This window comes from Eleutherodactylus coqui, chromosome 4, assembly GCF_035609145.1.
Source record: "Eleutherodactylus coqui strain aEleCoq1 chromosome 4, aEleCoq1.hap1, whole genome shotgun sequence".
NCBI lineage: Eukaryota > Metazoa > Chordata > Amphibia > Anura > Eleutherodactylidae > Eleutherodactylus > Eleutherodactylus coqui.
The window spans coordinates 267,811,802-267,833,794 of NC_089840.1; the positions used below are offsets into that span (position 1 = coordinate 267,811,802).

Below are 21,993 nucleotides of genomic sequence, written 5' to 3' on the forward strand. Positions count from 1 at the left end.
GCCCAGTATCCCCATTCCATGAGCCCCAAAGCTCTTCCTCATCGTCAGACTGGGGGGTCCCCTATCATGCATTCTCCCCGGACAATGTATCAGCACAGCCGGCCCACATCCTTCATCCTATGTGAAGGCTCGGATTAATTCACACATAGTTAGATCTGCAGCAAGTCTGGAGCAAGGAACTTCACAAAGTTTATTCACGAACTCTCTCTACTAATAGTACTTTGTAAATCTATTTACCTGCCATGATTAACCCCTTCCCCACCAAGAACTATTACGGTCGTCATGCCATGACAGCTACAGACCTTCACGACCTGCTACTTATACCCCTTAGCTTGCAAGTTACTTGTTACTGTCTTAAAGGGGTGTTCCACAGGCCTCTCGCTAGCCAAGCCAGAAACTTACTGCACACTGATGAGGGGCAAACATCCCGAAACAGCTGTCTGTGTATGGATTCTGACTTGGCTTTCAATTCCCAGTCATCGTTACAAGGTATGTAAAAAGTGTCTAACATTGACTTGTAGGAAAGCAGCCTTCCAATATGTGGCACTGCAGAAGTATTGCTCCATCTCCCTTATTTGCGTATTACCCGGAGGAGCACGAATGGCCTTTTAAAGTCTCCTCACTCACACACCTTCTAAGTGCTCGCTCTAAAGAGAAAAATTAGTGTTCCTGACCCATCTTGTAATCTCATGCATATCCTTGGAATATACCCTTGGTGGGGGTCTGAACTCTGAGACTACCGATGATCCTGAGAATGAAAGAACTTCAGTGCTGCAATCCAACTGTACTTTCTTTCACTCCTGCCCATTCGTCCGTGTAAGGAACTGCAGTACAGTTATATCTGGGATCCTCATCTATCAGGAGAATGGGGGTCCATTCAGCCCCATCTAATTTCTTCCTAGTAATCGGACTTCACTGATCAGATACATATTACCTATTCTACAAGGTCACAAACAATCGACATTTACCAACCAAACCTCTGTGCTTTCAAATGCCAAGGCTGAATTTCAGTCCCAGTCCGGCCCTAAGGGCTGATTTACACGGCTATATTTACGCAGGCATTTAGCCACATTGGAAAACTCGCACATAAAACGCGACCTTCCGTGCCATTGGCTTTCAATGGGTTCATTCAGGCAAATGAAATAAAATGGCCAAAAATAGGACATATGTGACCGTTTTCAGTCGCCTTTTTTATACACTGCGGGAAAAGATAGCTCTTACCCTAGCTTTTGCCGAAATGCGCAGCAAGCTCCCATAGACTCAATGTTGCTGGAAATAAGGGAGGGGGAAGGAGATTGCCTGCGTACTAGCTGGGAAGAGAAGACGGCTCTCCCTGATTAGGCATTTAATTGCCATTCTAAGCCAGGGCAGCGGTGTAACACATGAGCGGATGAACAGGCATTTTGGTCACCAAAATAAACCGATCGGCGAGCGCGGGGGGATCAGCCTGCAACCTACTCCCGCCTCCCTTCATTTCATTTTTTGCGAATTTACGGTCCTTATGCTTGACTGCATTCACGCTTGTGTGAACGGTTTTAAATACGTAACTTCTACTAGAGACACTAGAGTGGCAAATCTTCATGACCGGGATAGGTCGGAGTCTCTCTGCTGTGACATCCCCCCAACCCATACCTGAAATAAACACTACTCACGGTCTGGATTTTAATTGGCCACAGCAGCCTTTTATTTAACAGTGCACAACAACAATTCTTTAAACATTTTAAACCTACGAGTGGAGGGTCCTTGGAGCCACACTATCTGGTGCATAACACATTTCCACTATTGTCCCCAACCGTAACTACCGGCTCGGGGAACCCCAGCCATCTTAACTGGCTGGTATTGCATAAACCCCAAAAGGCTTGGAGGGACTGCCCCCCCCCCCCCATAGGCCGTATCCCCCGCACCAGATAACCAGATACCATAATAGGAGGGAATACTAAAGGTGGGGCCGTACCCACCAGACTCCCCCCTCAACCACCATAAATCCGACTCCAAGGACCCCCCACCCGCCACCGCCATTGCTGCCATGACAAGCATTCTAGGTTACACATTCCTCACTAACCTAAAGGGAGGGTGGGTGGGACTCCTAAAACTTCTCACCTAAAATGGTGCCCTACTAACCCCTCCTACCCTTCTTATAGCCCCTAATTAGCCCTCCCCCTTCTTCTGCCTCCCCCCTGTATACTTTCAAATCCACCTATCCGTATCCTGCCTCCCTTAACTATTTCCACCCCAATTAACCCTTTCCTTTCCCGCGTTCCCCTACCACCCCTGTCATGTGGGGCCTTTACTTATGGAACCTGCGGTTCCCGCTCCGGCCCCCTACTTTCATGTGATTATATGATGCGTACGGTCGTGTGAAGGAGGCCTTAGAGGGATAATATTCTAGGTGGAGCCCCCTGGCTTCTGTGTATGTGAAAATACCAGATTATAGATTCTGAATATTAGTGATATAATGTTATAATGTTTCTTAACATTTCTTTCAGGACTGTATATAATCAGCCAGTACAAGGTAGAGTGATGGGAACGTGTACGAGGAAATTAAAACCCCTTCCTGTTAGAGCAAGAAATTGCTTGGCGGCCGAGGAAGATATTACGGTTAACTTCGTGGAAGATGTAAATATTTTGCTTCAAATGTTGAAATCAGCCTGCTTTCTTGATCGCCATTTGCAATCCTAAAAGCCATGAGCGCGGAGCTTGTATGGCGGCACGCAAAGCACCTTCTCTTCTGTATTACGGAGCAGTAGGCTGCGGGCATATGGTGCCTTCACACAGCCCTGCATGACCTCCAGGATAGTATGGGTGCTCCACTGCCACAATATGAAGCTGTAACACATGTGCATCAGGCCTGAGGCTGCGCTCACACTTGGCATTTTTTTGTTGGGGTTTTTAACTGCAATTAAAAAATGCATGCGTTTTCTTATGCGATTTTTAGCCCATCAATGCCACAGGAGTTAGGATTTTGTCATGGCATCATGGAACTTAGGGCTTATTCTGACGTGCGTATATCGAACGGGTTTTCACGCCCGGCTTATATACTCTGTTTTTTCTCTGCAGGGGGAGCAGGTGGGCCGGGAGCAGTGCACTAAGCTCCCAACCCCTCTCTGCCCCTCACCACTATTTGCAATGGGAGGGGGCGGGGCCTGGGCTTGACTTAGCTCCGCCCCTCCCATTACGAACAGTGGTGAGAGGCGGAGAGGGGACGGGAGCTCAGTGCACTAGGTCCTGGCCCGGCCAGCTCCTCCCCCTGCAGAGAGGGACAGCGTATATTGGCATGAAAACACAGCTGATATACGCATGTCGGAGTAAGCCCTTAACACTGCAGGACGCAGCTTCACGTCATGTGGATGGCGCAGTATCGGAAGTAAGTCCATGCCACCTGACAGTGGAAGCCGGCTTAAGGACAGTGAACCCCAGCGAATTGCAGAGGGCCGACGTGTTACCATGGCGACGGGACGTCAGATATAGGCGTCCTGCTTTGTCTTTGCCTATGATCTCTATTACAAGCAATAAGGCATTGCAGGACAGAAGTCCTGCAATGTCTTACCATAGCGCGATCATAGGTGCTGTGGTTCAGGTCACCTTTAGGGACATATACAGTGTAAAAAAACATTTGTGAAAAAAAAAAACAAAAAAAAAACCTCAAATGCTCATTTTTCCCTATGTGTATAAAAAAAAATTAAACATTTAGGAAAAACCCCACATGTGTAATATCATTGTGTCCATAACGACCTGTGCTATATTGTGAAAACACTATAAATCCTGCACTATAAATCCTGCGCTGCAAACCCCCCAAAATATGGAGGAAACGAATTTTGTTTGTTTTACTGACCTGAGGGCCTATTCATATGAGCCTATATCGGCCACCGTTTTCTCACCCTTCCCGGCTCTCTGCCTCTCTCCTCCCCTCTGGCTGTCTGCAATGGGAGGGGGCTGGGCCGGGGTGGGGAGGGGGTGGGAGTTTAGGTTTGCCCCAGTCCAGCTCCCTCCCATTGCAAACAGCCAGAGGGGAGGAGAGAGGCAGAGAGCCATGAAGGGGGGAGGGAAGGGGAAGACAGCTCAGATGGTAGTGTATATCGGCCGACCGTGAAAACAGAAGCTGATATACGCTTGTCTGAATGAGCCCTCAAAGTGATCAAAAAAGCCATATGCACTTCAAAATGGTACACATAAAAACTACAGCTTGTGATGCAGAAAACCAGCCCCCACAGAGCTGTCTATGGAAAAATAAAAAAGTTATGAGACTTTGAATGGAGGGATGTAAAAACAATTATAATTTCCTAAAAAGGGGTTTTATTGTGCAAAAATGGAAAAACATAAAACGTATAAAATTTTAATATTTTTGGTATCGTCGTAATCGTACGGACCCGCAGAAAAAATATATTGTGCCATCTAGGCTTTATTCACGCAGGCGTATATCGGCTGCGTTTTTACGCCCGACCATTTACCATCTGAGGCATTGATTTCCAATGCATTAGTTCACAGGGGCGAAAACACGGTGCGTAAAAACATCGAAAGGTAAATGGAGCATATGGGACCGAAATACGCGCCGACGTTTATACGGTGGGAAAAAAGATAGTAGAGGGAGGCAGTTTATCAGCGTCCAACGCAGCAAAAAAAGCTTACAGGTGCCTCTATGTGGGCTTTTGGAGGCATCCCAAGGATTTTTTTGCCGAGCGAGGGTTTTCCGGGGTGCAACATATTTTTTCGCTAAAAACGTCGCTCCTGGTCGACGAGAAAATGCTAATTATCTTTTGTCGTGGTTGCAGAATATTGTTCATTCATGCAAATATACGGCACGGATGTGAGAACATAAAAACGCATATGCTCACATGAAAGAGCCCTTATATATAGCGGTATGATTGACGCTATAAAAAACAATGGCAGAATTGATGGAAAATACCTCTACAGCGCCATCTGTTGGATGGCAGCATTCCTTCAATTCAAAGTGACCTTATAACGAGTCATTAATGATTGGGAATATTAAACCAAGCCTCTTCAGAGTGCAGTAGGTTTTTTGGCTTAGAAGTAGAGGTATTTTTCCATCCTTCTTATTTGCATATATTTCCCAGAGGAGCGTGCATGGCCTTATACGTCTCCTTACTCATCTTTTAGGTGTCCCCATATCACTTATGGGTGCTCTGCTTGGGGAGAGATTTTACTCCCCCGACCCACTCACCCCCTGGGTGTCTCCACACACTTTTTGGGGTGCTCTCCTTAAGGAGACAAGACACCGCTTCTGACCCAAAAATAAAAAAGTTCTGGTTTCTGAAAGGAACATCCCCCAAAAATCGTTGCTGACTTAGGGTAGTTGCACATGAACGTATGAACATATTTGCGCTACGGATAAAGTAGACTTATGCTTGTATTGGCACATTTTGCTGTACTTTTTGCCAAGGGGCACTACCCAATTTAAAAGGCTATTTATCCTAATGAGGTCCAGATGTGTATTGCGCATTGCGCATGCATTTGGACATCTCGTTAACGTTGCGTTTTTTTAACGCAAATATCAGTGGCACTTTGTAATGTTAAAAACGGATCGCAAGTTTGCGCTTTGCGATTTTTGGGCGAAGCGTTTTTAACATTAGAAAATCCTATTGACATTTGCGTTAAAAAATGCCAGTGTGTGGGAGCCCTTATGCTAACCCGGCCGATATTGTGCTTGGTATTGTGCTTTTTACACGGGGCATGTGAGACGTTTACCTGTCAAAAACGCCTCCCATCCCTTCAGTAAAGTTGCGATCCTCCGGTTTCCAGACGCGTCAGAGGATCGGTAAGTGTTTCCCATTGTTTTCAATGGCGGCACGGTAGGCCACCCAGAATGAAGCTGACTTTACGTTGATGGTGGGATGAAAATGTTGTCTCTAAATTATTTTGGGGTATCAAATATTTCTAGCGTAAAGACATTCTTTTATATCTTCCTTTTGTAGCTGGACCCCCGAGGACAATTAACGGTCGTATTGAACTACAGCAGCTATGAACGTATATCTAGCGAATACGAACAATTCGTCCAATGTCTTATCACCGTGGAGGAAGCTGAAACAAGTAATAATAACATATGGAAGGGCACTAAGGGGGTACAAGCCTATTGTAAGCAGTGACAGTGCAAGGAGCCGAGTATCTTCCCTGGAAACGGACATCCATGGTCTTCTGACAGGCCTGATCAGTCTCAGGGCACTTTAAGGGGGCACATCTATAAAAACTGTCTGAAGGCGGCATCACACGGCCGTGTTTGCACAACGTTTTTTGCGTGTGGAAAAATCCTGCAAGTAACGTGCAGAGAGTAGAACCCACTGGTTTCAATGGGTTCGTTCTCATAAACACATTTCACGCGCGAATTCTGTGCATGCGCAAAAAAATTGGTCCTGCTCTACCTACGGCTGAATGCCCACAGACGGATTATAGTTGCGGAAATCGCAACCCGACTACCACCATGGATTCTGCAGCAATGTCCGTCCATAGACATGCTGTGTTAAATGATTCTTTCCTGCCCACGAGCGGAAATCAACTGCGATTTTCCGCTTGGGGGGGGAGAGAAATCGCAGCATGTTCTTTTCTGTGCGGAAAAACGCATGGACGGCTTCCATTGCAGTCAATGGCAGCTGTCTGTCCCGTGATGCTTCCGCAGTGTGAGATTGTGGAAATATCGCGGGAATCCAAGTCACAGCCCAGCATCGGCGCGTCATGCTCTGCACTGCATATGCGCACTGGCTCGCCAGACGAAACACTCACGGCGGATCCAGAGAGGTGAGTATGGGGTCTCTGGGGGATGCCGGTTGCTTTAATCCCCAGGGATGTAAAAACATGCTTCCTCTGGGGATTACAGCCACGCGGGCTGTGGATGTTACAGATCCATGCTGTCAGTTCCCAGAGGTAGCCGACAACCTGGAGCTGTCGTGGTGGGCCGGGAGAAGCCCCTCCAGTCATGCGATTGGCGCTATCCAATGGACTGTCACATTAGCGGGTCAGAATTACATAATCCACTTGCAGAAAACAGAACGCAGCAGGTTCTATTTTACCGCGAATATTCGCAACATAGAACCCATTGTGCTCTATGGTCGCAGATATACCCGCAGTCCATACGTAACTACTGTGTATGGGCTGCGGGTACCTGCGTTATTGCTAAGCGAAGGCGCAGGAAATATAAACTAAAAAAGGTGTACAGAGTAAGTACACAGTGATCCACAGTACATTACGCGGCTGTATGCAGGGCCACAGCAGGGATCAAAGCTGGGATCTGCTGCAGGCCTCCACAAGCGGATCCCACATATGGCCGTGTGAGCTCGGCATTATTCAGATCGCTTGTTGAGCGCCTTCTGTGTGAGACAGCTGCATCTCAGCAAGCTTACGAAGCCTCACTGAGCGCCACTTTTTACACCCCATTCTTGCCACTTGGTGCGTCAAAATCGTTCATCGGAAAGAACCAATAGGAAACCATAGGTTGTTTTAGATGTGATTTTTTTTTTTTACATGCCTACTCTGCGTCAAAAATGACGCTCCTGTGAAGGAGGCCTGAAGGTCCAATTTTGGTGCGAGAAGACACACCAAAATTAGTAAGTTGTGATTTTGACTTTTTAACGGAAATGTGCAATGGAGGCTCCTGAAAGGAACCTTCAATGCAGATGTGAATGAGCCCTATGATCAGTCAATGTCAGCCAAGAAATATTGCATAGGAAACCATCCATCCATAAACCTTTCATATACACCACGTATCCCTGAAAATAAGACACTGTCTTATATTAATTTTTGCCCCAAAAGAGGCGCTAGGTCTTATTTTCAGGCGATGTCTTGTTATACTTACCTAGCAGGCTTAGTGCAGGTCCCTCCGGCTGCTCTCTGGGGCTCCGATGCTCTAAGCCACGGCATTGATTGGCTAATTCATAAATCCCGCCTCCACAACGTGATGGCTATGATTGATTATTTGACCGCTGCTCAGCCAATCAATGCAGCACTCGACAAACCAATCACAGCCATTGCATTGGTTCATCGAGTGCGGCATTGGCAGCGTTCGAGAACAAATCAGAGCCATTGCTTCCTGGTGGTGGGATTTATGAATCCTATAACCAGGAAGTGATCTTCTGTGGACGAACAAGGCCTGCAGGATGCACGGCGCAGCTCCGGAGAGCAGCAAGAGGACCCGAACCATGCCTGCTAGGCAAGTATTCCTTTTTTTCTGTGTAATGCAGCTAGGGCTTATTTTCAGAGTATGGCTTATATTTTAAGCCTCCCCCCAAAAAACAGGGTACGGCTTATTTTCAGAGTAGGTCTTATTTTTAGGGAAACATGGTCGCTATATAGACTCTAAGGGGTTATCTCGCCATAGGAAAAGTGATAAGTGTATGAACACTGGATGGGATGGGGGCTTCAAATCTCTCATTTCAAATGGAGTATTGGTCATTCACGATCATAACCACTTCCGTCATCTTTATGTAGAGAGAAGCAAGCACCGTACTTGACTATCCCTGTCAGTCCCATAGACAGTGGTCAACAATGAAAGCTGGACCTCTACCGATCTGATATTGATGGCCTATCCTAAGCATATCCAGGGCTAAATAAAAACATAAGGGCATGGCAACAGCTTTGACAGAAAAAGTTAGTAACCAAATAGGTGCAATCAAAATATGGATCATTGCGGTGGGGGTGGGGGCTGTAGAGATCAGCGTTTGAAAGGTGCAAACAGAACGCAAAAGCAAGGACCGGCACATCCACAAGAGGTGAAGACAAAACTAAAGGCCAAGGAGCAAACTTGACTTCTCTTGATGAATCCAGTGACGCATTTCACCTCGAGACGCGTCACATTTTTCTAGAGTTAATCCAGAGAAGTCATGATCGCTCCTTGGCCTCAAGTTTTACCCTAAAGGATGGGCCATCCCTACGGCAGTCCTGATAACCATTTTAAAGCAAAGGCATTCAAGCTAATATCTGTCTGAAGTGTAAATAAGCTTCAAATTACTGACTTCCCTTCATTTCACAGACATCCTGGAAAACAAAGTCTGTTTTATGAGCATCAGCATGCTGGAAGCCAATCTGCAGTTTGATTATTCCTCTTCTAACCCTAATTACAAAACCGGACTGCCTTATCCTGTAACAGTGAGTATGAATAATCTAATCCATTCTAGATATAACAGTAATTGTTATGTCTGGGTATATGGTCCATATACACTGACTGGATGCTTTATTAGAGCCCTCAGCCCCCTCACAATTGGAGCTTTACTATATGGAAAATATCCCCCCATGACCAGCGAGCGCAGCATAAAATCACTGACAAGTTTTCCATGGATCAGTTTCAGTGTGAATCCACATTAGATGGGAAAATCCAGCGATCGGAGCGACTTCCAACAAGGCCGCTGCCAGACTAGCCGGGGCCCGGATTTCCCTTGTGGGGTTTTCTTGTGTAACAGTGTGGAGAATATCTGGGAATGGTGTGATCAAGTTAAAACATCCAGAGAAATTGGATCCTGTGACTGGAAACATCTAACCCCCAAAGGGGTGAGAGGAGGATGTCAGGAATCTAGTGTTACAGTCAAAAGTAGCTAAATACAACGCTGGAGCTCCAGCTAACATGTCTGAATGCACAACTCACCGTTCCTTAGATGGGCTATAACCGCAGACAACCAGTTCAAGTCCCATTACTAAGAGAAACAAAAAGTGGACAAAAGAACGAAAAGTTGTATCACTGGGTTGTGGGAAAACATTGGCTGTCAGATGGATCCAGATTCCTGTTGCACTGTGCTGATGGGAGGTCAGCATGATCAATGACCCCTTCCTGTCAGCAGGTGCCGATATTCCTGCAGAACGATTTCATCACCGAGCGGAATCTATACTGTGATGAATTGCTGTGATTCTGAAGGTCAAAGGAGTCCAAGGCGCTACCATGGGGGTCTTTAATAAAGTGGCCATGCTTCGTGTGTTGTATTGGGATTGGCTTGTGTTTATTACTTCCGGATAATTTACATGTATTTTTCTGCCCCATTTCTTTAGGTCATGTTAACAAATCAAAACGGAGATCCAATGCCCAATGAGAATATTACCATAGAGGTTGATGGACAAGAAGTCATGACAGTAATGACAAATGCCCAAGGAATTGCCAAATGTAGGATAGATACATCATCATACTACAATGCAAATTATACCATTCGCGTATGTATATTATCATAGCAAAATCAGCTGTATGGTTAATTCTCCAATGTAATGTTCTCGGTATTGGGCAAGGATATCTTTGGTGTGAATTGATTCATGATAGCCTGCTCGGACGAGAATGCAGTTACTCCAGAAGAGCGATGCTCACTCCAGTAACTGCCTTATCCGAGCGTGCTCGCTCATCTCTAATGCCATGCCATACATAAGGGTAACACGGACTATAATGCAATGTTGGGTATGAGTGAAGGGCTTGTAGGTCTCTTGAGTCTGATATTCAATCCACAATGTGAAAATACTAAGAGCCATTATTGAATTTTTTTTAAAGAAGCACTAAAAACTTATAACATACACCCCAAAAATGTAAAAATAAACACCCGATTATTATTTCCCTAATCTCCTCCTCTCCCTTTCATACTGTGTTGTCTCATATTGCAAGTAAAATTGTGAGAAATACTCCTTATCCGTGCCTCTTACAAACCTGTGCCTGACTATAAGCCAACTGGCTGCAGCAGGAGCCTCCCCCCACAGCTCAGTTTTCAATAGAAGAACAGTAATGCTAAATGTTACCCGTTAGCTAAGATCTACTCCCTTGGTTGTCTACAAGACAATGTAAGGCACCCAGAGAACATAGGTGTCTATAGTCTTTGCAGGATCACTTGGCTACATAGACATGCATAAGGCCGGCTGCGCACAAACGGGTCAGATTCTGCATGCGGGATCCCACAGTGGAGTCTGACCCTGTGCCCGACTGGTGACCCCGCGTACCTGTCCGGCATCTTCTTAATCTGTACCACAGATAGTGTGATCGGTGCGCAGTACAGATTTTGCCATGCCCTCTCTAGGCAAGGATGATTGCGGAAGCGCCGCGGGTCAGACAGCTGCCATTGAATTCAATGGAGGCCGTTCACATGGAATCCGCCTAAAAATAAAGCATGCTGCAATTTTTCCTCCACTAGCGGAAAATTGCAACTGATTTCCGCTTGCATGCAGGAAATATTGCTTTTCCATTGCATGCTATGGGCAGTATTTGCTGCGGAATCCGGAGGTTAACGCCCGCAATGCAAATCCGCCCGTGTGCAGGTGGCCTAAATGCTCAAGGACTTGGCAGGCCTACTGCCATAAGCTTAAAGGGTTTGTCCCACTTCAAGCTGTTTTCCTGCAGGAAGCAGACCATCCTCTACAGGCCTAGTTTGGTACGGTGGGCTAAATTTCACTAAAGTGAATGGGACTCAGCCTGCAGTACTAACCCTGGCCACTGCGCAATACATAGAGCTGTCTGTTTCTTGCAGCAAAACAGCTAAAAGTGGGACAATCCCTTTAAAGAGGTATTTTAATCTCAGGCTTTTATGGCATATCCTCTGGCACCTGCATCTACCTTGACATAGGGCCCCCACCCTTAATGCTGTTGCCAGGTCTTTTTACACGGTACGACTGTCAGGCACATAAGCGCCCTACAGCCATCTCCTTTACACAAGAGTGATAGTCATTCAAGGGAATGGAGACAAGCAGCCGGGGGTGAGAACACCCCTTTAATGCATAATCTGTCATTTGGCTCCATGAACATCATATAATATTTGTAGAATTGGTTTTATCCTATGGAGAAGAAAGATATTTTTGGCCCGCCTGGATTCTCGGGCCCGGACATGACTGAAGCTTCTGCGTCCCTCCTTTTATAACCCTGCCAGTGTTACATACTGTATATGGATTATGTCAAACTATGCCACGATACCTTCAATATAGTCAGTCACAGCGGTGCGGGGGCAGTGTTTTAGATAATGTAATATACCACTATATCACACTATTACCCAGGTTAATATCCGCCATTCCCATATATAAATCGATGAGTTTAGAAGCGGTAGTCTTCCATTATACATCATGGTTTTATTTTCTGTTCCACAGGCCAGCTTTCAAAGTGAAGATCAATGTTATTGGACAGATCAGCAGCCTATATGGGGAGGTAGAAGATTTGCTCCAAATTATCCTCATTACTATCAACCTGATTATCCCACTGTGGAAATGACCGTTTATCGTACCTTCTCGGAATCAAATTGCTTCTTACAAATAGTAAAGTATCCAGGGCTAATCGCTTGTAACCAGCCCTTTTATGTAGAGGTGGAATATAAATTGACAAAAGCCGGATTGGGGAAAGGCAAAACTTCAATGACTTTCTCTTACATGGTAAGTGTAAGGTATGGACAGCCGTTTGATACGCCAGTCTTAACCCATTCAAGACCAGGGTAGTTGTTTCCCCCCCGTCTTCCAAGAGCCATAACTTTATTTTTATTTGCCCATCGACGTGGCTGAGGGCTTGTTTTTTTAACAGTACCATTTGTTACACCATATAATGTTACAAAAAGCTCACACAATTTTAAGTGAGGTGAAATGCACCACTTTTGGGAGGGGGAGTTAGCTTTTATGTTGTTCACGGTGCAGTAAGAAAAACACATGGAACACAGTTGATGGGAATTTGGATTATGGCAATACCAAATTTATATAGTTTTTGGTGGTTTTGCAATTTTTTTAAAATAAAGGACCTTTTTGTTTCCAACAAGCATCGCATTCCATTTCCTTATTCGGGTGCTTTCACACATCAACAGCTGCACTTTAGCAGTTTGGATTTTAGTGTTTAGTATTCTGGAAAAGGCATTTGAGCCTTCTGCCTCTATTGGGAGGTGAGTATCCAGCCCCCCTATCTTTGTCCTTTTACTGTATTTGGTAAATTTGGCCATTTGGTTCTGTGATTTTGCAAATTTCTCCCTTTTCCTGTGATATTTTAATTCTGGAAGAGGGTATATTTTGCAACGCTGCTGTGGAATATTCCGTCCCATCAGGGGCGTAGCTAAAGGCTCATGGGCGTGGGTGCAAAAGTTTGTCTTGGGGCCTAACAACTTCTTTTAATGCCTTAACGCAGAGCTCCTGGGCCTCACTGCAAAACCTGTAACAGGGCCCCTAACTATAATGCTTTGTTCATAGTACTTGGCTCCCTATATGGAGAAGAGAGGCCTTATGGGCCTCCTACGGCTCCTGAGCCGGGGTGCAACCATATCCTCTGCATCCCCTATAGTTACACCAGTGCGTGCCATATGAAAGCACCTTTCTGAGACACAGGACTGCATGATGGCTCATGTGGAGTGAGCTGTCGTTTTTATTAGAACCATTTTGGGGTACATACATCTTTTTAGTCACTTTTCTATTTTCATTCAATTTTTTTTGCCAACTAGGGTAACAAAAAAAAACAATGGTCTGTGTTCTTGCACACAGGCAGTGGCAGAAAGGAGAGGTCAGAGGTCACGCTGATTGCAACAGCAGCCCCGGGCAAGAAGTGACTTAAATGCTTGTCTGGTGGCTGGAGGTCCACTATAATGGTCACTATTTAGACTGGGGCTGCTAATGGGGGTCAGAATGGGGTTAAGGGCGAGCACCCACTGGCGTTTGCGTTTTCCGCGGGAAAAAAACGCAGCGTTTTCGCCGCGTTTCCCGCGTTTTTTCCGCGCGCTTTTCGCGGCGTTTTTCTCGGCGTTTTCGCGGCGTTTTCGCGGCTTTTCCATTAATTTCAATGGAGAAAAATAAGGACACATATGCAACTGACAGTTCCTATGTTAAAAACGCAAACGCAACGCAAAAAAAACGCCAGTGGACAGGAACACATGTTATCTCTATGCCTGTGCAGGAAAAACGCAAAACGCAAAACGCAAAACGCAGGTAAAAAAACGCCAGTGGGTGCTCGCCCTCAACCAAAATATGTGGGAGTACATTGCACGCCTCTTGATAAATGTATGAGTTATGAGCAGATGCAGATTTGCACCACTTTTTGTGCCATTTCCATTCTTTAGACATGACTGGCTGGAATATTTTTGTTACGGCCCGCCCAGTAACCCCAAATACTTTGCTGGAGGGAAGAGAAAAGTGTAAATGATAGCGTAAATATGGCATGTGCTTTAATAACTTGTTATAACCAGCGTACTTCTTTTTGTGACTCCTGACTTTTGACTCCCTGTTTTTAAACCTGACGTTGCCTTTGCCTGACCCTCTTGTACCGCGTACCCTCTCGTTGCCGACTCGGATAGTCTGACTCGCCTTGCTGCTGTTTGTTCCAGTGTCTGTCCGTTTGTTAGTCCCAGTGTTCCCCTTCCTTAGTGAGTGTAGGGACCGTCGCCCAGTTGTCGCCCTGGGGCTTAGCCCAGGGGGGGCAAGTAGGTAGGGACAGGGGTTGCGGGTATTTTCAGGGACTTTCAGTTTTCCGTACCCCAAGGGGAAAAATACTCTTCAAGGCGCTTCAACTCTCTATAAAGGACACGAAGCCCTTGAAAAAAGACGTTATTAGGTAGAGCGACCAACGCCAAGTCTGACCACTAAGACCTATTTGGACAGACTAGCAAGACGATTGCATGACAACTTGCAATTCTTGTGAGGGTAAATCTCACATGAACTGCCAACACAATTTCAATAAAATCAATGAATCTACAGAGCAAACACCGAATAGAGATTTTGAATCTTCTAACCTGGTGCTTTTATAGCACCAACCTATTTCTCAGTGCTGTACAAAGGTTGCCTTACTCATCAGTCCCTTTCTCCCACAGATCTCATAATCTAATTTCCTTAGCTCAAATTATCAAACTAGCCGTAAATGTTTGGATTGTGGATGAAAACCTACCCAAATGCAAGGAGAACATACAAACTCCATGCAGATGGTGTGTCCATTTTTGGATTCGACCCCAGGGCAACAGTGCTAAGCGATGCCCCCCAACCATCCTAGATTCTATGGCACAGTCCCAGATTTGGAACACTGTTACGCAATCCCGGGTGGCAGGAGTCTTGTCCCGCCTCCCACCGACGATTTAACTCCCCCTCCATTTAACTCACTTGTAGTTCTGGTCCAGTGACAGAGACCACCGCTGCTGTAATCAGTTCAACCCATGCCCGCCCTCCCTGCACACAGATGCTGGCGGGGAGGTCAGAGGTCTCACTGATTACAGCAGCAGCACTGCTGCCGCCGGACTGGTAGTAGAAGTGAGTTAAATGCTTGTTGGGTGGCTGGAGTTCCACTATCGGGGTTAACTATGGGGGTCACTATTACTACTTGGACCACTAATGGGGTCACTGTTACTACTGGGACCATTAATGGGATCACTTTTACTACTGTGACCACTATGGGATCACTATTACTACTGGGGCCACTATGGACATCGCTATTACTATTGGGATCACTGATGGGGTTACTATTACAGTTATGGGGTCACTAAGGGACACTATTACTGGGGGGTCACTGAAGGACACTATTATGGGATACAGAGGGTATGGATTTGCATAGAAGGTGTGTGGAATGTCATTAAGCATTTGCCGCATTCGCTACAGTTGTCCCTTTTTGCATTGTTAAAAAGTTGGGAGATATGCTAAACACAAGGACTGAGTATACCGGAGTAGTTTTAGATGTTTCTTAGACACCCATTTCGCTCACATTTTGGGAGGTAGATTTTTTACAAGTTTATTGTTTTTTTTAGGTCAAATCAAGACAACGCATTGTAATACACGGCCAACACACTGTTGACCTGCCTGACTGTGAGTATTCCCTCTACAGTTAGTATATAGTATATTCCAATCATTACTAGTAGCTGTAATCATCGATTGATGTATGGTACACCAGTATTTTGCCTGTTGTGTACCATAAGGTCACCGAATATCAAGGTGACATACAGAATATTACAAATAAAAAGTAGTCTGTCGGTCATAAACGGCCATATATTTTATAGGATTGTATATGGGACTATTACACTTGCATTCTTCCCTCACAGGCTTGAAAGGAACTTTCAAGGTCGAGCTGTTGATTACCCATGAATGTGCAAATAGTGCGGAATTCATAATTGTGGGATTAATGCAGAAGGAAATCATAACAGACTCCATGCAAATGAACGTAGAAAACTGCTTTAAAAATCAGGTAAGTACATTACAATACAATATATACAACAGGTGAGTCCATGGCTATGCCATACATACATTAGGTAGGTACACTGGTGTACTGTGCACATTAGACATATGTACTGTTGAACAAATTCTGGTTGCACTTACAAACAGCTAATAAAATACTTATTAGCTTTAATCCTTTCAAGACCAGAGATTTGGGTTTTTTTTTTTTAACTTTTTTTTGTCCCCGCCTTCCAAGAGCCATAACTTTTTTTTACCCATACGAGGGCTTGGTTTTTACGAACACTATTAATGACCTCAGGATAAGTCAACAATAGTTGATCACCAAGGGTCCAGCACTCCGGACTCCGGACGATCAGCTGATTGGGTGCCCGTTGTTAGTAGTAATAAGCGGAAGCAAATTGCTCCGACCGCTGCGTAATGACTGGTGCTCAGAATTGCTGTTGTTATTCATTTCAAAGGCGTTTTCCAGGTAAAATACTATGGATAGGTCATCAATAGTTGATTTCAGTGAGACTCCAGGCTTCAATTACAAGCACCGGCCACTATGCAGGGGTTGGAGCAACAGTTTCCACTCCAACCCCGTGTATTTACAGTGCTGTCAGCCGGCGCATGATCAGCCGGTCCGCCGGTGTCCCGGGTGGTGAACCCCGGCCGATGAACTATTGATGAGGAAACCTGAGGATAGGTCATCAATAGTATTTTTCCTGGAAAACCCCTTTAATTTCAAAGACAGACAACGTTGGCCAAGTATGGAGCGGGCTCAGTTTCTCGGCTTAATCTTTTATATATTTATACTGTATTATTTTGATTCTTCTTTACATATAATTTATCATGTTTTTAGGTTTCCATGACCTTCGCAAAATCAGTCGTAGAACCAGGTGAAGAAGTTCAGCAAAACATAACAGCGGCTCCAGGTTCCATCTGCGCAGTAAAAACGTGGGATATCAGTCTTGATTTACTAAACCCAAATAATGATCTCAACGCTGCTGATGTAAGAGCTCTGAATGAGCACACTTTATGAGCATGTCCATTATATACAACTCTGCATTAAAGAGGAGCGGTCATGTCCTTCGATCAGCGGGGCATAGTTTTGTAGCTATGGCCCCACTGAATCTATCTCTGTTCTTCTTTTCTTCTCATCGACCTCCATTATATTCACCCCCGATGCTTTGAATCTGTCTCCTCCACTTACTCTCAATGGGTGACATTGGTTACTGCAAACCCCGCAATGATGAGGAGACTGAATGGAACTCTGGTCGCGGAAAAAAACGTGGTGACGTTCACTTTTAATGGGGCTGACGGAAATACCTCAGTCATTCGCTGCTTGGGAATTTCCATCAGCTCCATTGAAATTAATGGAGCGTTGACCGCGCACAGTTGGCCAGCACTCCATTTATTTTGACATCACTGCGGGAGGAGAAGCAACCCCTGCAGTGACAGGCAGGGGGGGCACACGGGACCACCGTTTTTGACATAGATTAGAGTCTCGGCAGTGAGAGCCCCACTAATCAGTAAGTTATCTCCTATCTTGTGCATAACTTGTAGTCTTGGTCCAACCCCTTTAAGGGGATTGTCTCATGATGTTTACCTGTTTCAATGTATCCAATTAGAGACCTTTCACACGGGCCAGAAGTAGCCCGCAGGATGTAACGCAAGCCGAGGTAAATTCCGGATCAAAATGCACATGCTACCTGCGGCCTTTGATGCAGAATGGAAAATGGCTTAAAATCTGCCTACAATTCCGCATCAAAATCCATAGTTAGACCTGTAGAATTTGGTTGGAATTCCGCAGCTGCGGATTCAGGTGTGTCCTACAGGCTAAACCGGCCCATGTGAAGGCACCCTTAAGGTTCAACACAAGGATCGGTCCTCAGAGACTTCCAGACGGAGGGCTTCCTCTGACAAATTAGGCATACAGTGTTTCCCCAAAAATGACCCTGTCTTAAAATAATCTTTGCCCCAAAAGAGGCACTGGGTCTTATTTTCAGGGAAGTCTTATTTTAGTTACGTCTAGGTCCCTCACACCGCTCTCCAGAGGTCTGCACTGTTCTTCAGCCCCAACCATTTGTACATCATCACTTCCTGGTTACGGAATTCATAAATCCCGTCTCCAAGAAGCGATGGCTGTGGTTCTCGAGTGCCGTGCTCAACCAGTCAATGCAGCGCTCGATGAACCAATCACAGCCATCGTATTGGTATATTCAGTGCTGCATTGATTGGCTGAGTTGCAGCGCTCGAAGAACCAGTCAACAGCCATCGCATTATGGAGGCGGGATTTATGAAATGGCTAGCGAGGCATTTGAGAACCAATCACAGCCATCGCCTTCTGGAGGTGCGATTTATGAATCCTGTCACAGGAAGTGATGATGTATGAGTGGCTAGAATTGCGAGGACTACGGGAACAGCGCAGACCTCCCGAGAGTGGTGTGAGAGACCCAGAACGCAACTGCTAAGTAATGGGGTAGGGCCAAAGACAGGGAATCACAGATCTTCTCTGCAGCCCCCCCCCCCCCCCTTCCCGTTTGCACACAGACACGACAGCTTTGAATTCAGTATTCCAGACCCCACTTCAAACAGCTTGAAAATGACACCAAAAGCGTGCCGGTAGCACTGATCAAATGGTTGTAGCTCCGGTTCTGAGTCGAATGAGCTCATTTTGTCCAAATATATATATTTGCATTTCAGGGTGAATGTTTTTTATCCCCCAGTTCAGCTGCTCAGCGCTTTGTAACAACCTGTCTTACAGATATTTAGTAGCATTCGGTATTATATGTATAGGATGCAAATTGGAGACTTTGACTTAAGTGAACCTAAGATCCCTTGTGAGAATGGAAATCAAGTAAAGTTTCATGATGGAAGATATTGTGTGCCTACCAGCTCCCCTACGGATAGCGACGCAAACAGCATTTTCGAGGTGAGTGCAAATTACGGGTGAATCTGCATGTTGCACAGAATCGGAGACATTCAAGGTGCGGTGCTTAGAACACATTTTTCCTAAAAATATAGATAACCTGGCAGTAAGGGTGCATTCACCCTTCGGGCGCGATACGGGTCTGCGAAACTCGGATCAATGTCGTGCTTGTCAAATTGCATTGTTCATTGTGAGCGCAGTGCAATTTGCGTGAAAATCGCACGTATTTTCAATGGGAAAAGTTTAAAAATTGCACATGAAACTCGCATGTACGTGCAAGGGCAAAGCAATTTTTTTCAACGGGTGAGATTTCTGCAGACTTGCAGAAAAATAGAACACGCTGTGATTTTTCTATCGCTGCGAGATACAAAACCGTACATGTAAATAGACCCATTAAAAACAATGGGGTCTGTTTCAGTGTGATACCCAAATCGTGCCCGTGTGAATGCACCCTTAATGCTGATTTCACCCGGGTGAGTGCAATATTGGGCCGTGAAACTTGTTAATATCGTCTCGCATCACTTCAGGAAAGTTGCCATCCTTCGCAGCGGCGAAAAGGATTGCGGAGTGTTTCCTAGCACTCGCATCACACTCGTGTGCACCTTGCACGCAGTGTGATGCTTTGTCAGCCCTATTGAAAACAATGGGTGATCCGAAGGAACACCCAAAGATAGGACATGCCGGGTTAAAGAGTCGGCAATGTGTATGACCCTCTTCAAAAGAATGGGGTTCATATTTGTACTTCTCACAATGCACAAATCTTGCACAATTTTCTCGGCAGTGTGAAAGTGGCTTAAGGGCTCCTACCCACTATGTGGTTTTTTGAATGGGACTTTCTAATGTTAAAATCGCATCGCACAAAAATCGCAAGTTTGTACATGTGCAATTTTTGTGCCATGCGGTTTTAACATTAGAAAATCCGATTGAAAAAAAAAAACTGCGATATTGCAGTGTTAAAAAAAAACGCTCGTGGGTAAAAGCCCTAAGTGAAGCCTGTCTTAACTGGACAACTCTCTTAGCATATGTTATGAATAGCTGATGACTGTCAGGGTCTGCCACTCGGGATCCCCGCTGTACAGCTGATCCCTGTTCCCGCTGTCAGTGCAGACCGAAATGGAAACAAATAGCGCAGTTCGTATTGCAGCGGTCCAGTTTATTTCTGAAGGCATGGGAGCAGTTCCTGTAGTACCAAACTGCAGTGATGACCGCTCTGTCTTGCTTCCAGTGCTGTCCACACTGACAGCGGGCCGGGATCAACTGACCTGTGGCCATCCCAAGCAACGGACTCCGATGAAGACTGATCACCAAAAATAAATATCCAGAGAACCCCTTTAACCAATGAAAAAAATGCTGATTTTTGTAATTTTTTTGCTTCCACTTTTCAAATGTCATAACTTTTTAATGTTTTTATTAACATAGCCATACGATGGCTTGCTCTTTGCGGGTGAGATATAGGTATTATTGGTATCAAGTTGGGTTGAATATAATGTATTTTACAGGTTGATAAAGATGCTTCAGTGCCAATTGTGTATTTTTTTTCTACATCCCATTAGTTGACTTGAATCTGTGATCCTATAATCACTCATATAATATACTGCAGTACTTTTGTATTGCATTGTGTTATTCCCTATCTTTCACACTGACAGACATAAGAAGTCCGGAGTCTACTCATGGGCCTCTAGTCACTATGACAATGCATAGGCTTTCAGTGATGGTATTGTGGAGGACCGATAACATGAGGGAGGGAGGTCCTGCTTTTTTTGTTAACCATTTACATGCCAGATCAGCATTGTATGCTGCATTTAATAGGGTTGCACCACAATAAACTTTTATCACCTTCTCATGGGATATGTGAAAAAAGTCTGATTGTGGAGGGTACCACCAAGCCAAGATTGGGGGGTCCCATGTACGCATTTCCTCTTCACTGAGGGTCCACTGCATCCTTCACAGTGAGGAGGAGACTGAATAGGGCTGTACATCTGCAACGCTGGTCTGTTGCACTTTAATGCGACTGCTGGAGACCGCTGCTTGTACTTAGCTATTTTCATCAGCTCCATAGAAATGAATAAGGTGGTGCTGCTGAATTTTATCATATCTCCCAAGGGACCCTCTTTTGAAGGAACAGTCCCTATTTTTGACCCAAGTTGAAGAGGTAACATGTAATCGGTCCCATTTGCAACATTTATTGACCAGTTTCTGCTGTAAATTGCTTGATAAATTTGCCGCAATATACGGTTTGCTCTTAAAGGGGTTTTCAAAGCTAAAACTATTACTGACCTATCCTCAGGACAGACCGCCAATAACAGACTTTAAGACCTTTGATCCCAGATTGAGAAGTTATTAAAATTATTTATTACATGGCAGTTTCCAAGTAGAAACAGCAACGCACCTCTCCTATGGGTTGTGTCTGGTATTGCAATTCAGTTACATGCAAGCAAATAGGGCTGAGCCCTAATACCACACACGCCCTGTGGAGGGGTGCGGCGCTGTGTTTGGAGGGACAAAGCAAAGTTTTTCTACAATCCCTTTTAATATAGTAATTAATTCAGCTAGAATAAACTCACGTCTCGCCATTTCATCTCATTTCAGGAATCCAGCATGGTCACTGTGAGCAATCTCCGGTCACAAAAAGTACAAATCTGTGGAATGGAGAGTTACGATAGTCCCATATACATGTATGAAGCTTACGGTTTAAATGGTAACTATTAGAACTTCTACTCTATACCCCCGTCTCCCATTTGAACACATGTAAAATCTGTTCCGCGTGACACTCGCGGACTTTGCTGTCGAATCGTTGTTGATTTGCAGTGCCTTCCCAGCTAAAAAATCCCGCCACGTCTGAATGCGCCGTTCTCACGACCGTGTTTACACGCACAAAATGTGCGCTCTCAGAGCACAGAGAATAGAACCCATTGATTTCAACGGGTTTGTTCTCAGGGGCGGTTTTGTATGCGCATTTACAGCACAGAAGAAAGCAGAACCTGCGCTATCTTTCTGTGTTTTGCGCAGCAAAGGCC

At 45.2% G+C, this 21,993-nt stretch overlaps 1 protein-coding gene across 1 annotated transcript in view; it reads left to right on the forward strand.

Annotated features, from left to right (window-relative positions):
* Positions 1–21,993, forward strand: part of LOC136626336 (ovostatin-like) — a 117,714-nt gene that overhangs the window by 27,996 nt on the left and 67,725 nt on the right. The window contains exons 10-19 of the mRNA XM_066601310.1: positions 2,487–2,616; positions 5,931–6,045; positions 8,975–9,090; positions 9,982–10,140; positions 12,040–12,318; positions 15,642–15,699; positions 15,933–16,075; positions 16,907–17,056; positions 18,812–18,979; positions 21,566–21,674. Of these exons, the coding sequence (XP_066457407.1) occupies positions 2,487–2,616; positions 5,931–6,045; positions 8,975–9,090; positions 9,982–10,140; positions 12,040–12,318; positions 15,642–15,699; positions 15,933–16,075; positions 16,907–17,056; positions 18,812–18,979; positions 21,566–21,674 (1,427 nt within the window). The remainder of the gene's footprint in view (positions 1–2,486; positions 2,617–5,930; positions 6,046–8,974; positions 9,091–9,981; positions 10,141–12,039; positions 12,319–15,641; positions 15,700–15,932; positions 16,076–16,906; positions 17,057–18,811; positions 18,980–21,565; positions 21,675–21,993) is intronic.